This window comes from Lolium rigidum, chromosome 6 (genome assembly GCF_022539505.1).
Source record: "Lolium rigidum isolate FL_2022 chromosome 6, APGP_CSIRO_Lrig_0.1, whole genome shotgun sequence".
Classification (NCBI taxonomy): domain Eukaryota; kingdom Viridiplantae; phylum Streptophyta; class Magnoliopsida; order Poales; family Poaceae; genus Lolium; species Lolium rigidum.
This window is the reverse complement of record NC_061513.1, coordinates 183,614,371-183,629,058: the sequence shown is the minus strand read 5'-3', so window position 1 is coordinate 183,629,058 and position 14,688 is coordinate 183,614,371. Positions and strand designations below refer to the sequence as shown.

General features: G+C 44.1%; 2 protein-coding genes across 4 annotated transcripts; both read left to right on the top strand.

Moving 5' to 3' along the window:
* The first annotated feature begins 200 nt into the window (after positions 1-200).
* On the top strand, positions 201-2,897 carry LOC124666123. The gene is made up of 4 exons (XM_047203478.1): positions 201-331; positions 414-674; positions 2,049-2,286; positions 2,385-2,897. The coding sequence occupies exons 2-4, from the start codon at positions 487-489 to the stop codon at positions 2,679-2,681; spliced, it is 723 nt and encodes a 240-aa protein (XP_047059434.1). The 5' UTR covers positions 201-331; positions 414-486; the 3' UTR covers positions 2,682-2,897.
* Positions 2,898-2,921: 24 nt separating this feature from the next.
* Positions 2,922-5,933, top strand: LOC124666122. 3 transcript variants are annotated; one of them, XM_047203477.1, is made up of 5 exons: positions 2,922-3,025; positions 3,650-3,752; positions 4,068-4,149; positions 4,280-4,952; positions 5,530-5,933. In XM_047203477.1, the coding sequence occupies exons 3-5, from the start codon at positions 4,127-4,129 to the stop codon at positions 5,803-5,805; spliced, it is 972 nt and encodes a 323-aa protein (XP_047059433.1). In that variant the 5' UTR covers positions 2,922-3,025; positions 3,650-3,752; positions 4,068-4,126; the 3' UTR covers positions 5,806-5,933. The 3 variants fall into 3 exon arrangements, with proteins under 3 accessions (XP_047059433.1, XP_047059432.1, XP_047059431.1); XM_047203476.1 differs by having other exon boundaries at positions 3,650-3,805; XM_047203475.1 differs by lacking the exons at positions 2,922-3,025; positions 3,650-3,752 and adding an exon at positions 3,840-3,943.
* Positions 5,934-14,688: the final 8,755 nt, after the last annotated feature.

Below are 14,688 nucleotides of genomic sequence, written 5' to 3'. Positions count from 1 at the left end.
GTTGATGCAAATGAATGGGAAAGATGTGGGAGTTGGGGGTCTGGAGGGTCCACGGTGCGATTTTGCGGGATGGACTCAGCTAGGCTGAGTTGTGAAGCTCGATTTGAGCTTCACAACCGGACCTAGCTGAGGAGCTTTTTCCGTATGAGGTGGGATAGCTGAGATTAGTTGATACGGCTAACAAACACATGTTCCTCCAGAAAATCTGTGTGAAGATGAAATTTTCTGAGTTGCCCGGATAACCAAACACACACTAAGTCTATATGTGTCCCGTGGAGTCGATCTGTTTCTGCTCTCGTGGACATAGCAGACAGCTATAGATGAGGTGGAGGTGCGGATTTATTAATCTGGCATTTTACATCAAAAATAATACTACGTAGTAACATTAATCTACGAGTATCTCTTTTGCTTAGCTCGTCAAGGCGATGAACTGATCGACAGAACAACACAAGAGACGGGGGACAGCTGTAGCCAAGCTAGGGAGCCATGGCGCCCCAGACGAAGAAAGAGAGAGCGGCGGAGGCCAGGGCGAGCTCCTCGAAGCCCGTGGCGGCGGGGCCGCCCCAGGTGCAGCGGCGGATGGTGAGAGGAGGCGGGTGGACCAGCCGCCGGATTTCCTTCTACGCCTCCCGCGTCTACTTCCTGCTCATCATCCTCCAGATCCCGCTCTTCAGGTCAGCCATAATTCTCCGATCGTCTTGCCAACAATCATGCGGATTTATCCAACTATTCTCTGAATCTCTCTTGCAATTCGAAGAATATAAAAGCATAGGGATCGTAATATCTCTGATTGCTAGCAGCGCTTACCTGTTAAGGGCGAGATCCCGTGTTCAGTCGTAACAAGATCTAGGCCTGTACTTGACGTTTGCAGCTTTTCGTGCTGGTATACAATAATGTTTAGTTTCATGCTGGTGCATATTGTTTCATGTTCTTGTTGTGGTTAAATCAGGTACGGCAAACTCTATCGATGCTGGTGCAGAGAACAAAGAACCATGCGTGGTGCCATTGAGAACATGTGAAATAGTTTTTTCTGTGCCACAAATATGTGAGGCAGTATTAACAGGACAAAAGTACAAAACACAATGTACTCCTGCACAAGAATTTCACATATGCCATGTTTGTAAAATGGTAATTCACATGCCTGCAGGTAACATCCTACTAAATTTGCAAACAATTTATTCACTTAAACAAACAAACATGGCAAATATGAGTTGACTTGATGGTGCTAATACCCGCACTAACGGATTTGAGGCAAATAACCAATTTGCTAGGTTCTCTCTGTCACCACAAGAGTTCCTTGTTCTTTATGGCATATGTTTCGTAATGTGATTTTGTGGTGGCATTCGTGTGATTTTCTCAACCATATGGAACACTTCAAGGCCTAATGAATTTTAATGATGGCAACAAAGGCATACTGAATTTTAAGGATGACAACATGTGCTGCGCAATCACTTTTTGTGGTGCACTAATGCAGTCGACTTCTGGTTTGTGTATCAATTCATCTCAGATAACTACATTTTTTATCACGACATAGCATGTAGAGTTTCTACTGCACTTCAAAGTTTCAACTTTATATTCAAAATATACTTTAAGAACAAAAAAGATAAGCTTTCTGTGAATCGTAGTTTCCACCCTTTCTTTTTTCCTTTTCCTTTTGATTTATCATTTCTGTGGTGACATTTGGGCTAGATTGTTCGACTTTTTCCTGTGATAGCATGTGTGTACTTTTGATCGACATTACCAAATGCTTGCTGTAGTTTAGTTCTGTATTGAAGGCCTGTAGATGGAATGATCTCATATGTTGCTTATATGTCATAATTCCTTTGAGAGCCCAGTCATTCTGTTTCAGTTTGTAACAATAACTGCACACTGCCTTGTACTGCTACATTTTACCGCTCTTTCTCCCGAGGTCTGAGTACGGATGCGTAGGTAATTGTGTGATTGTTTCAACAAAGATGACCGCCATTCTTTAGGTTGAACTGAAGTAATTCTGTAACCATCAACATAATATGCCAGGTAGCTTTCCTTATCTCCTTATGCTATTTCAGGGTCCCTTGTAGAGCAGGCATATGCACAACACCAATTCAAATTACTTCTTCGCAGTTGGTCTCAAATGAGATATTCCCACCAGCTGTTGTTAAGGCCATGCTTTTCCCGGGAGCTATAGTTAGCAACATCACCACAAGCATGAGCATGACATTTCCAAGGTGGAGTGACTTGTTCGACATATACAATCTGACAGAAGTTAAGAATGCTTCAGCAGTAATTGATCTACAGCGTCTAGAGGTGCTTTTCTTTAACTGATGTTGCAACTCTTTATGAGAAATACGTTTGTGACAACTCTTCACAAGTTAACATTATACACACCCTCTCTCCTGAATCAGATGCTTGCTGGAAGCTACTTCTGTGTTGCTGGAGCACTTGTTGGCGTCATTAATCCTGGGAGGATGATCTTGTTTGGAACCCTTCTGGTTATCTGGGGTCTAGTGAAAGATGCGCTCTTCCGGAAGCCCATGAACAGTGAAGCAACAGAACCAGTCTATGTCTACCCTACCATTTTGATTGCGCTGATATGTTCATTCATGTCAATAACTTACAATATAAAGAAGAAAGCGAGAAGCAGCCAGTCTGTTTCTATCTCTAAGCCACTGCAAAGTTCGGCGAAGTCAAAACTGAAGTAGACACTTTACAGTCAGTTTGTCGGAGCCCCTTATCTATGTAGTTCATTTCCATCATCTGATTGCTGAGCTGCTCAAGATAGATGGAATGATAGCCTGATTCTGGTTCTCATGTATCACTTACTGTAATCTTTACTATTCTCATTTGTATTGAATGCTCAAACTCTACAATTTTGATCAGGTTTATTTCCGCAGTAATGTTATTGATGTTTTTTTTTACATTGTTACGACTACTGATATTGTACCACCCTTCTAACAGTTTGTTACTTGTTTTGTTGCAAGTTACAAGAAGTGTTTCCGTGTTCTTTCATATATGTTGCCCGCTATATCTCTGGAGCAACTTCGATGTATGGCGTGCTATCTGCATGGAATAAATTGTTGATTTTCGTTGTAATATAAGTCTGGCTAAATCATCATATTGCTCTCTTCAAAAAGACTAGTTCCTGAACTTTTGGTCCATTATTTTCTTGTGTGGGCAAAAGAATGAATAAAGGCCTTAGTTAAGCTATCTGAATTGTCCAGTAACTTTGTATTTACCATATTGTTGACAATCTTGAACTAATAGCCTAATATAACACTTTCTGTTTGTAATCTGCATTTAAAACTTGCTGCAAGGAATAATGGTGAAACTGATAGGAGCTAGCTGATCGTCACAAAAGTTTGCTCTATTATGAGGTGGTCCACCATTCGCAGCAGTACTGCAGTCCTAGCATTTGTATATTTATATTGTGTAACAACATAAAGAATCAAGATTGCATGTACAAGTGACTGTTCCCTGTCTCTTGCTCTCTGTTAATGTCTGGCGGATAACGAGAGCAGAGGAAAGGACATGAGCTGAGCTTTAGCCCCCCACCGAGACCCATGTGAATTTTGTCCTTTAGGACTGTAGGCATTCTGTTCTACGTTCTTGCTTGCCTTTTCTCATGGTGAAAACCAGAGCTGTAACTGTTTTTATCTGCCCCCTTTAACAGCTGAAGCCTGAAGCTGATTAATAATTCGTAAGCAGACCACAATGACCCGGAGTTAGATGGATGTATGTTAAGAGCTGAAGAGATGGCCTAATTTGGTTAATCTGTAAGCAGTTTCCCAAGTTATCAATCATAGTCTTCCAAGGAGCTTCTCTGTTGGTTAGATCTCACTCCTCACCAAAGATAAAAACAGGGCAGCCGCTTCGGTCCACTTCAATAATTGAGATTCCTCTCTGTCAATGTTCCTCTACCTCCTTCTGTCATAATGCATAATGATTGTTATCGCTAGCTTGACAGGTTAGACATAGATAGTAGCCTAATATCTACAACCGCACTCCCACCAATTAGATGCATGCAGCTGCTGCTATCACGATCCATCTACTGAAACAATAGTCTTCTAACTTTAGCTGTGCTTTTGCAGCTTACGTTCTTCCCCAACCTTCCTACACAGAGTTTGGTGTTCAGACTCCACAGGCTGCCATGGTTCAGATTTCTCCACAGAGGTCAGTTGCTACTCACACCTGCTTCTGCCACTTCTCGAAATTCAGCTCAGTGTTTACTTGTTTTTAGTGTTTGTATCCATTAATGCACAGTGCCACAGTTTTGACATCATGATCCAAACTGTTTTAACAGGAGCCTGTCCACATCTCAATGCTCCATCTATTATCAACTGCATCATGTGGATGGTGCAAGCAGAAGATGGACTTCTTGTAGATCCCAGTATTCGGGCTTTTCTTTTAGTGCCAGATCGCCTCTAAATGTTCTCAAGACCAGCAGCATTATCAACTCCTCTGACCCAAAGAATTTGTATGGGAGTTCCCCTGCTTCGAGAAGTGGCGCCACCAGTCATCTATCTGGCACAATAGGAGTAATGGGAGCATCTGCCGTTCTCTCTCTCAGATTTTTAGAGAAGCTTGTGTATTGGAGTACCCGAGATGGAGAAGAGACACCTCCTTTTGTCATCTCCAATGATCCGCTGGTCAAGAAAGAGTTATTGTCGTCTGAAAGCTCCCAACTTCCTTCTGACTGTGATACTGCACTTGGGAAGCTAAGGAAGAAGAGACTCGTCTTGGAGAAATCTGGAGCAAGCTGCATTGTAATGCCATGCCACTTCTTACATGCCTGGCATGATGAAGTTTCACAGGGTTGCTCAGTTCCTTTCCTCCATGTCGGTGATTCTGTTTTGAAGGAACTCAAAGCTGCAAGCTTTAAACCTGTTGAGTATGGAAGTAATGTTCGTATAGGAATTCTAGCTACCGAGAATACCTTCACGACCGACTGTTATCTTGATAAGCTGGAGAGCCAGGTAAGCCAACTATTCTCTCTCTCTCTCTCTCTCTCTCTCTCTCTCTCTCTCTCTCTCTCTCTCTCTCTCTCTCTCTCTCTATCGGCCGTGGATTGTTAGTGATATATTTATCTTTTTTTTTACGCTTTCAATAAATGATGAGTTATTTAAGCTCCATAGATTGGGGGGATACATGGAATATTTAAGAGCTTGATCTCTAAAGAATGTTTTCTTCTGTTTCTCTGCTTCTGCAATTTCGTGCAACATGTGTTCCTCTGAAAAGTTTTATATGACAGCTCAGTTCCTATATGAGTAATGTTTGTTCAGTGTTCTTCCAGTCACTTTACATAGTGCTCTTTAGTCTTAAAACATCGGTTCTAAACATTTAACTGCAGGAATTATGGTCTATATTGTAGCTTGTCAGTTCCCAGAATCCCAGTTGGCCAGTCACATGATAGCATAGCTTATCCATTGCGAATCTTTAATGCTAGCGAAATGACTTGAAACATTGTAGTTGAAATTTCCCTTGGTGCTATTTCTCACTCATCCAGTTTCCAACCTATGGTTAAATTCTTCTTTGCTGAAATTTCCGCATCAGGGTTTTGAGGTAGTTCGTCCAGATAGGGCTTCCATGGAGCACGTGGTGTTACCAGCTTGCAGTGCATTTAGAAAGGGGGACATGGAAGGCGCGAGAAATCTGTTGCAAATATCACTCCAGCTTCTACTTGTGCAGGCTGTGAATACAATAATCCTTGCATCTGATGACTTCATTGGTATCTTGCCGGATGATGATCCGCTGCTCAAGAAATGTATCAACCCTATGGATGCTTTGGTCAAGGATACCATTATGTGCGCAAGAACAATGAGACCATGATATGCCTTCCAACTATTCTGTTTCCTTGTATAGTTTGACCGTGGTAAGCTGTTTGCACTTGAACCTTTAAGGTTGAGAGAAGAATTCATCATGTCATTATCGTCAATAATTCAGTACAGTACATGCAATGCGATCTACTTATTCTTTGTTGCGAAGTCAAAGAAGATGCTAGCTTCATTTGTGAACTCAAATTTTTGTCAGTTTATTCTTCTGCTGAGGCATGGCTCCTCTAGAGGAACTTTCAGAGAAGAATCTAGAAATTAAAATAACTGATGTGATGGTTTGCTGGATCAGATTGTAGATAGAGAAAATGGCGACACTGTCGAATATAAACTGCGTGGATGAAGCACCCTAGCTTTTCATTTCCAGATAGGCAGCTGCATGTTATGATGTTATACATGTGAATTGAGAGGTGAATATCAGGGTATTCATCGCACCTAATCAGAAATGGTGCAGTTCCTTCATGTTCTGCTGAATATCTTGCCACTGCTGCACCATTGCAAATTCATCTCTCATATTGTTCCTTGGATCCCAGAGCATGTAACAGCTCATCAGTGACGATACATGCCGAGGAGTTGTAACAGTGATGATGCTACCATTTGACCTGGGAAAGCTGTGTGGGCCTGCTACTTGTATTCCATAGAATTTGGTTATTGGTGTGGAAGAGCTAGGAGGGAATGAATGTTCTGTGCAGATGTGGGATTGTAAAAAGGTGCGCATGATGAGTGAGCAAATGATTCAGGCTGTCTGCACCAAGCAAGTGGATGAATGCTCTTTCTCTTTCCCATGCAGGAACCGGAGACAAAAAGAAACAAGCAAAACACACACACACACACACACACACCGGCAGAGACATTGCGAGACCAACTGGGCTGCCTTTGTCTAGGGTAAGCAACTTACTAGCAAGTCCAAGGCCAACCAACCTAAACCAGTGCATTCTAAGATCAAAGAGTACCATGATATATATTCTGATGCTTCCTGATCACCTTCTCTCTTTCTCGCACACACTTTTTATTTTCTCCTCTTCGCACAAGATGTGTTCACATATGCACGCACCGTTGATCTTTCAGATCAATGACTTGATGCACCACCTGGGAAGTGTAATATTTTCCTCTGTTGCAACTCTTCGCAGAAGATGTGCTCACATATGCACGCACCGTTGATCTTTCAGATCAATGAGACAATGACTTGATGCACCACCAGATATAGTTATGGGAAATAGATGACGAGATATCTAGTAATATTCATTTGACCAGCCTCGATTAAACCTTTTTATAATTAGTAGTCTTGGAGAAGTTCGAGTACACACTTCGTTATTTATTTTCTAATGGAGACAAATATCCACGTGTAGAAACTTGCAACTTAAGATCGATCCGTTGAAAATACAGCAATTGTGATGGCAAAGTGTTGTCCAACTTGTCAATGACATGTGGTACGTGGTCGCACATGCGATCTTTGCAGCATATGTATTATGTATATGCGTATCTATGGTGCTGGGAGGAGTTCCTCTAGGGTGGCACGAGAGGAACCCTAGCCATTGCTTCCTCCCCTACCTTCTCCGCACAATTTTTTTCTCGATAGTGACCGCTTTATTACTTAAATGATTTAAGTATTACACATAGCCTCTCCGTAGCTAGGATGCATATAGCCGCACACCAATCATAATCAAATACTAAATAGAATGTCCGAGACAATAAACGACATGAAGCTGCATCAACTCGTAAGATGGCTAAGGACCAATCTGCCACCCATGTTGGATAATAAAATGTTTCGCCGTGTCTTCCAACTGTGTAGAGACATATACAAGAGGTCGTGATTATCCATACGCTGAAGAGATGTCCATGTACAGATCAAAATACTACACCGATAGATAACTTGCATAATAGAATTTTTTTATTATCAAACACTTATGATTTCTACATAGTCATAGCGACCAAATAATGGCCAACCTAATAAGTACTTTAAATCTATGATCCACCCCATTAAGCCAATTGCCAAAAATATTGGCAACACTCCGTGACGGGTATAAGGTAGAACCTATTTGGATGATTAACCACATAAACCTAGCGAAATGGTATTTGAAAAATAAGTGTTTTATTATCTCATCATGATGATAAAAAGCGCAGTTCTTACTTCCCTGCCAATTAGGCGTTGCAAGATTATCCTTATTAAGAATCACTCTCGCGATGAAGATACCATGCAAAACCATCGTTTTCAATGATATCTTCATTTTCTAGATTTTCTTAATATTAGCTACCGGCTCTAAAGGTTGGATCAACGCTCTAAAGTAGAATCTACTGTGAATTTTCCATTCTCTGTCAGATTCCAACGGGACTCGTCCGTCCCATTTGACAATTGGATGGAAGCCAAGCGATTTAGCAATACGTTCGAAGCTGTAAGTTGGGCCCAACACGATCTCTTCGGAAATCATCACATACACGAATTTAGGTTCCTATTTATACTTTGAGTCCTAGACTAGACCTGGTACTCATGCAAGTTATTTTGTGAACTATGATTTAATGTTCATCAAGATTAAAAAATCCTAGTACTCATGTTTAATGGTTGTGTGCATCCATACTTGATGCAGAGGCTTGGACGTGAAATTCTCTCCATTTTTTTGGGAAGTGAGCCTAACTCAACTGATTGGGGGATCGGATGCACAAACCTAAAATTTGAGTTTAAATTCTCACGGACGCGAATTTAGGTTCCTATTTATACTTGTGGCCCAGACTAAACCTGGTAATCATGCAATTTATCTTGAGAACTATGCTTTAATCCTCACAAAGATTCAAAATCTTAATACTCATGCTTAATGGTTATGTGCGTCTTTTGGGGGATGCAGAGGACTAAGAAGTGAAATCTCCTCGTCTTTGCCACTAACCGAGGACACTAACAAACAAAGTACGCACTGCCAACAGAGATATTGGGTCTAATGTAGCAAACCATGGTGAAAGTCTGAAGGATGCATGTGCTTTGCGCTATTTTTAAAATTATATATGCATGAAAACCGTGGGCTTATTTGTTGATTGGGAACTGAAGAATATAGTATTTACCCTCTCGTTTAGGGTTTAGTGCTCCGGATGCGGCGACGTCGCCCTCGTGAGATCTCTTCGCGCCCGATCCCTCCCAGCTCCGCCGCGGGTGCTTTCTGCCTCGCCGCGCGTGGCTCGCGGTGATCTATGGTTTGGTTCTCTCAAGATGGCGGACGTGATTAGGAGTGTTTCGGCTGGTCCTTCGGATGGCCAGGAGGGGGGAATCGATGACTTGCCCAGTCACCTGGAGTTGAACGACGACGAGCTTGACGACGTGGTCGTTGGCGTGGAGGCGGCAAAGGAGTTTCAGAAATTTGCGATATGGTTAGCTATTGGTAAGGTGCAAACTAATCGATCTTTTAGTGCTGAAGCCCTGTTTGCGAAGATGAAGAGTATATGGAACCTGGCTAGGGATCCGATCTGTCGAGAGGCGGGGGAAAATCTATTCATCTTCCAGATGCAGTGCCTCGCAGATTGGAAGAAGGTAGTTCATCAAGGACCTTGGACTTTCAGAGGTTGGGGACTTTTGGTAGAGGACTATGATGGACTTGGTGATCCGACGGAGGTGGTCTTTGGAGGCATGCACGTTTGGGCACACATCCATGGCATACCCGAACTATACAGGAAACAGGTGGTGGTGGATGATCTTGCTAGATGGATTGGGAATGTGAAGGAAGTCCAGATGACTCCAAAGCTGTTCTTTGAAGGGAATTATGTTCGCATAAGGGTTAGAGTCCAAATATCTAAGCCGCTGCCTCGGTTTGTCTCTCTCACCTTACCAGAGTGTAGGAAAAGACTAGCGGTGAAATATGAAAAGGTCCATTTCTTCTGTAAAAGATGCGTTTTGATTGGACACGATCATGAGGAGTGTGGAGATGGGGTCTGGGAGGATAAACAACTTCAATATGGCTCTTGGATGTTGGCGACACGCAGATCAAATCAACCATTAGTGGCGAGTTGGCAGTTGGGTGCTCGGGCAGCGTCTCGTGGTGGTTGGTCCGGCAGAGCTATGGTTAATGCGGTACGGCCAGGAAGCGGACGTCGGAAGATGCATCACTGGATGAGGAGGAAGATCAGACTAAGGATACGGCATCAAGTCCTCTGAAGCCGGTTCCTACTGACGAACTTTTTGAAACGGACATTGATTAATCAGGTAAAGGTGCCCAAAAACAACTGGACCTGTCGGAAGTTGACGCTGATGAAGTAGCTGAGCAGATGGATACGAGAGCTGGAGAAGGCCTTAGAGCATCTCCAGGAGCTCATCTATATGGACATGTATAGCAAATATGGAGGACAGACCCCCAAAAACCGTCTCCAGCAGCACATGTATATGGACATGGGTCGATACATGACCATACATGTCTCGGGTGCGTCCTCCACATCTGGGTGACGAAGCCGGGATCATTGCTCACTCGCCCGCGCGATTCCGCTCGCGTCCCGCGCGATTCCGCCCGGCTCCCGCGCGAATCGGAAGCTGCAGGCGACGACGAGGAGGACGCCGGCGCCTGTCCGCGACTCGCCGAAGGTACGCGCCGTATTTTTTTGTTTTCCATCGCCGCGCGGTAGCTAGGCTGGGGACGGCGGCGCAGGCGAGATGGGGACGGCGGCGGCGCAGGCGAGATGGGGGCCGAGCTGGGGACGGCGGCGGCGCAGGCGAGATGGCGGCCGAGCTGGGGACGGCGGCGGCGCATCCGAGATGGGGACGGCGGCGGCGCAGGCGAGATGGGGCCGGCGCAGGCGAGATGGGGACGGCGGCGGCGCTGGATGTAGGGGCCGGGGCGGCGCAGGCGAGAAGGGGCGATGGAGGCGGCCGAGCTGGGGCGACGGGGGCGGCCGAGCTGGGGGTGGCGGCGGGCATGGGAGCCGGCCCCATGGTGGTAGGGAGCAGGGGGCGATGGGAGCCGGCGCCATGGTGGGCGATGGGAGCCTTTAACATGGCCTTTAAACATGCCATGCCATTTCTTTGGGCAATTTTTCCAAGCCCAATGCATGCAATCTATACTCCCTAACATACCAGGGAATCCTCTTTCCTCCCCTATTGCAAGCAATCTTGCAGTATCTTCTGCGTTTGGAGATCTTAGGTACTTGTCCCCAAATACTTCGCAAACTTTGATCACAAATTTCTTGCAAGACTCTAAATTTGTGGATTCCGCTGAGCGGATGTACTCATCCGCTAAATCAGCAGCTATTCCATAAGATAACATCCGCATTGCCGCGGTCATCTTTTGCAGAGGATGCAACCCTAGAGCTCCAGCGAGAATTTCTTGTTTGCGTAAAATAACCCTCATAGTCATGCTCAAGTATACCACTAACTATGCGGTTAAATAAATTACGGGACATCCTAAACCTGTGCATAAAAAAGGTAAATGAGACACGGTACTGAAAATATACAAACACAGAGTAGTGTTCTAATGACAAACCTTCGCCGAAATAAGTGCTCGGGGTAGCGAGGATTTGTTTTGAAGTAATCATCCCAGAGAAGAACAAATCCGGCATCTCTTCCTCTGTCGATTATCTGACGTCCAATCTTGGAACCGCCACGGCGTCGGGCATTTCCCTGCTCTTCCTCCTCGGCGATTGCTGCCATAATAAGTTCATCGTCGCCTGATGAAGACGACGATGAATTCATCATCATATCCCAAGAGGTGCTCATTGTATCGTGAGAGAGTGGATAAAGAGCAAAGAAGCTACAACCAGGAATGTAGTGAGAGAGCTGGGAGATGGTGGTATATATAGATACAAAAATATAGCTGTTGGGAATATAGCCGTTGAAAATATAGCCGTTGGAAATATAGCCGTTGGGAATCTAACTGTTCAAAAATAGAGCCGTTGGAAAAAATCTGTTAAATAGTAGTTATAGGATATATTAAAATATAGGAGAGAGAATATAGATGTCCTGATTATAGATGATCTGCTGGAAAACTGGGGACATCTAAAAAAGAATCTTTATAGATGATCCTCTATATGGAGATATAGAGGACCAAATTTGGATGAGCTCCTGGAGATGCTCTTAGTACTACACCACCGCTGCCTCCAGCTTATGTAAAAAATAAGGACAAGAAGCAACGAAAGGAAAATAACTCTGAAAACCAATTGGCATCATCGGCGGCCTCCCTTGAGGAGGACCGCCGGGCCTAATGTGTATCCTTGGCTGGAACTGTCGGGGAGCAGGGCAACCCGCGACAGTCAGAGAGCTTGATTGTCTGATAAAGACATATAAACCCTGCATTATTTTTTTGTGTGAAACTAGACAGAGTGAGGAAAGAATGAGGAATTTGCGCTTTAGGCTTGGTATGGATGGATGCTATCAGGTGAAGAGTAATGGAAAAGGAGGAGGTTTGGCTATATACTGGCAGGAGGGGATTACTATTGATCTCCTGGTAATCGGCATATTGATGTTCATGTGAGTGGTGACACGTATGCTAGGAGGTGGAGGGTGACTTTCGTTTATGGCGAGCCAAAACCTACAGACTGTCATTCTATGTGGACTAAACTCCGAAAAATGAAGAATAGATCTTCGGAGCCCTGGCTTATGATGGGTGACTTCAACGAAGCTATGTGGCAGGAGGAACACTTTTCGAGGAGGAAGAGGTCAGAGCGTTTGATGTCGGATTTTAGGGAAGCCCTTTCAGATTGTGACCTTCATGATATTGGCTTTATGGGCACGTCGTGGACCTTTGATAATAAGCAAAAAGGGGGTAGGAATGTTAAGGTTCGTTTGGATCGAGCAGTGGCATCCCCGGAGTGGTCGATGTGCTTTCCAAATTCAAGATTACGGCACATTATTTCGTCAAGATCAGATCATCTCCCTTTGCCGCTCTCTGAAGAGGAACCTGCTGATTTTAATCCGGGGAAATATATGCGCATATATGAGGTCTACTGGGAACGGGAGCTCTCTCTCACTCCGGCGGTCGAGGAGGCGTGGCCTAGGCGTATTCCTATGCAGGATCTGGGGGGGTATAAGCTATACCCTAAAGGAGATGATGACCAGTTTATATAGGTGGAAGACTAAAAATATTAAACCTTTGCCTAAGGAAATTGAGAAGAGGCGGCTGCTAATGGAAGAACTTATATCTCGTACTAACAGCGACAGTGAGGCTGAAAATACAAGGTTAGCTCGAGAGATGGATGAGCTTTTGTATCGAGAAGAAATTGCTTGGATGCAACGCTCTAGAGTGGCGTGGCTGGGGGAAGGGGACATGAACACCAAATATTTTCACCGACAAGCTTCGAAAAGGAATCAGAAAACAGAATTCGTAGGCTGAGGCGGATGGATGGCTCATTCACTCACGATAAAAAAGATACGGAATCGATGGCAACATCTTTTTATCAGAACCTCTACACCCGAGATGACAATGTCAACCCAAACATTATTATACAGGAGGTGCAACAGTGTGTCGATGATCATATGAATGATGACTTGTGTAAGCACTTTTCAGAGGAGGAGATTAGTGATGCGCTGTTCCAAATTGGCCCCTTAAAGGCACCTGGGCCAGATGGCTTTCCAACATATTTTTTGCAGCGCAATTGGGGCCTGTTTTGAGATGAAGTGGTTAAGGCGGTGCAAACCTTTTTTAATACAGGGATAATGCCTGCTGAGGTTAATGAAACATCTATTGTAATGATCCCAAAGAAGAAGGAACTGGAGGACCTCAAGGATTTTAGACCTATTAGCTTGTGCAATGTTATTTACAAGGTTGTCTCAAAGTGTCTTGCTAATAGACTTCGGCCTCTTCTTCAAGATATTATAGCTCCAGAGCAAAGTGCCTTTGTACCAGGGAGGTTGATCACAGATAACGCTCTGGTTGCCTTTGAGTGCATTCATACTATACAGTCTGGTTTGGCGGCAAGAACAAAATTTTGTGCGTATAAATTGGATATGGCCAAAGCTTATGACCGCGTTGTTTGGAGATTTTTGGAAGGGGTTTTAGCGAAAATGGGCTTTCATAGTTAATGGATACAGTGGGTGATGATGTGTGTCACAACTGTAAGCTACCCGGTTCGCTTTAACGGAAATATGTTGGATTCCTTCCTTCCCACGCGAGGTCTTTGCCAAGGTGATCCGTTATCGCCATACTTATTTCCTTTTGTTGCTGATGGTTTCTCTACTTTGATGAAGAAGCACATTCAGTCTGGTGCTATGAAGGAGCTATATATATGTCGTCGAGCGCCAGGGATCTCTCACCTTCTTTTCGCGGATGACTGTATTCTCTTCTTTGAAGGATCGGTGGAACAAACTAATACTATCAAAGCTATTCTTGATGATTATGAGCGAGGGACGGGACAATTGGTGAGTTTGGGGAAGTGCTCAATCCTATATGGCAAACAGTGCAATACTGAGGTACAGGCTGATATTAAAAATATCTTAAAATATGAAACCGAGGCCTTTGAGGAGAAGCACCTTGGCCTACCAGTGCCTGAAGGAGGTATGAAGGGGGGTAAATTTAGACCAATGAAAGGAAGGTTCTCTCGACGAGCAAGTGATTGGAACGAGAAGTACATGTCTAGTGGTGCTAAGGAGACACTCATAAAATCAGTCCTACAGTCCCGAATGACTTATGCTATGGGTGTATTTAAATTTCCAATGGGTGTTACAGATGATTTGGCAAAAATAATTAGAGATTTTTGGTGGGGTGATGAGGAAAATAAAAGGAAGATGCATTGGATGTCCTAGGAGAAAATGACAAGGCCAAAGTCTCAGGGTGGTATTGGCTTTCGAGACTTGAGAGTTTTCAACCAAACCCTGCTGGCAAGGCAAGCATGGCGGCTCATTCAATTTCCTGATAGCCTGTGTGCCCGGGTATAGAACATGGTCTGGAATTGTTAGAAAAAGGAGCAATCTGGCACATTG

Excerpts from the sequence above, each read along its gene's own strand:
- LOC124666122 (XM_047203475.1), top strand. The coding sequence starts at position 3,919 with ATGATTGTTATCGCTAGCTTGACAG. Across the intron at positions 4,150-4,279 it reads GTTCAGATTTCTCCACAGAG|GAGCCTGTCCACATCTCAAT; the intron begins GTCAGTTGCTAC and ends CTGTTTTAACAG. Across the intron at positions 4,953-5,529 it reads TTGATAAGCTGGAGAGCCAG|GGTTTTGAGGTAGTTCGTCC; the intron begins GTAAGCCAACTA and ends TTTCCGCATCAG.
- LOC124666123 (XM_047203478.1), top strand. The coding sequence starts at position 487 with ATGGCGCCCCAGACGAAGAAAGAGAGAGCGGCGGAGGCCAGGGCGAGC. Across the intron at positions 675-2,048 it reads CTCCAGATCCCGCTCTTCAG|GGTCCCTTGTAGAGCAGGCA; the intron begins GTCAGCCATAAT and ends ATGCTATTTCAG. Across the intron at positions 2,287-2,384 it reads TTGATCTACAGCGTCTAGAG|ATGCTTGCTGGAAGCTACTT; the intron begins GTGCTTTTCTTT and ends CTCCTGAATCAG.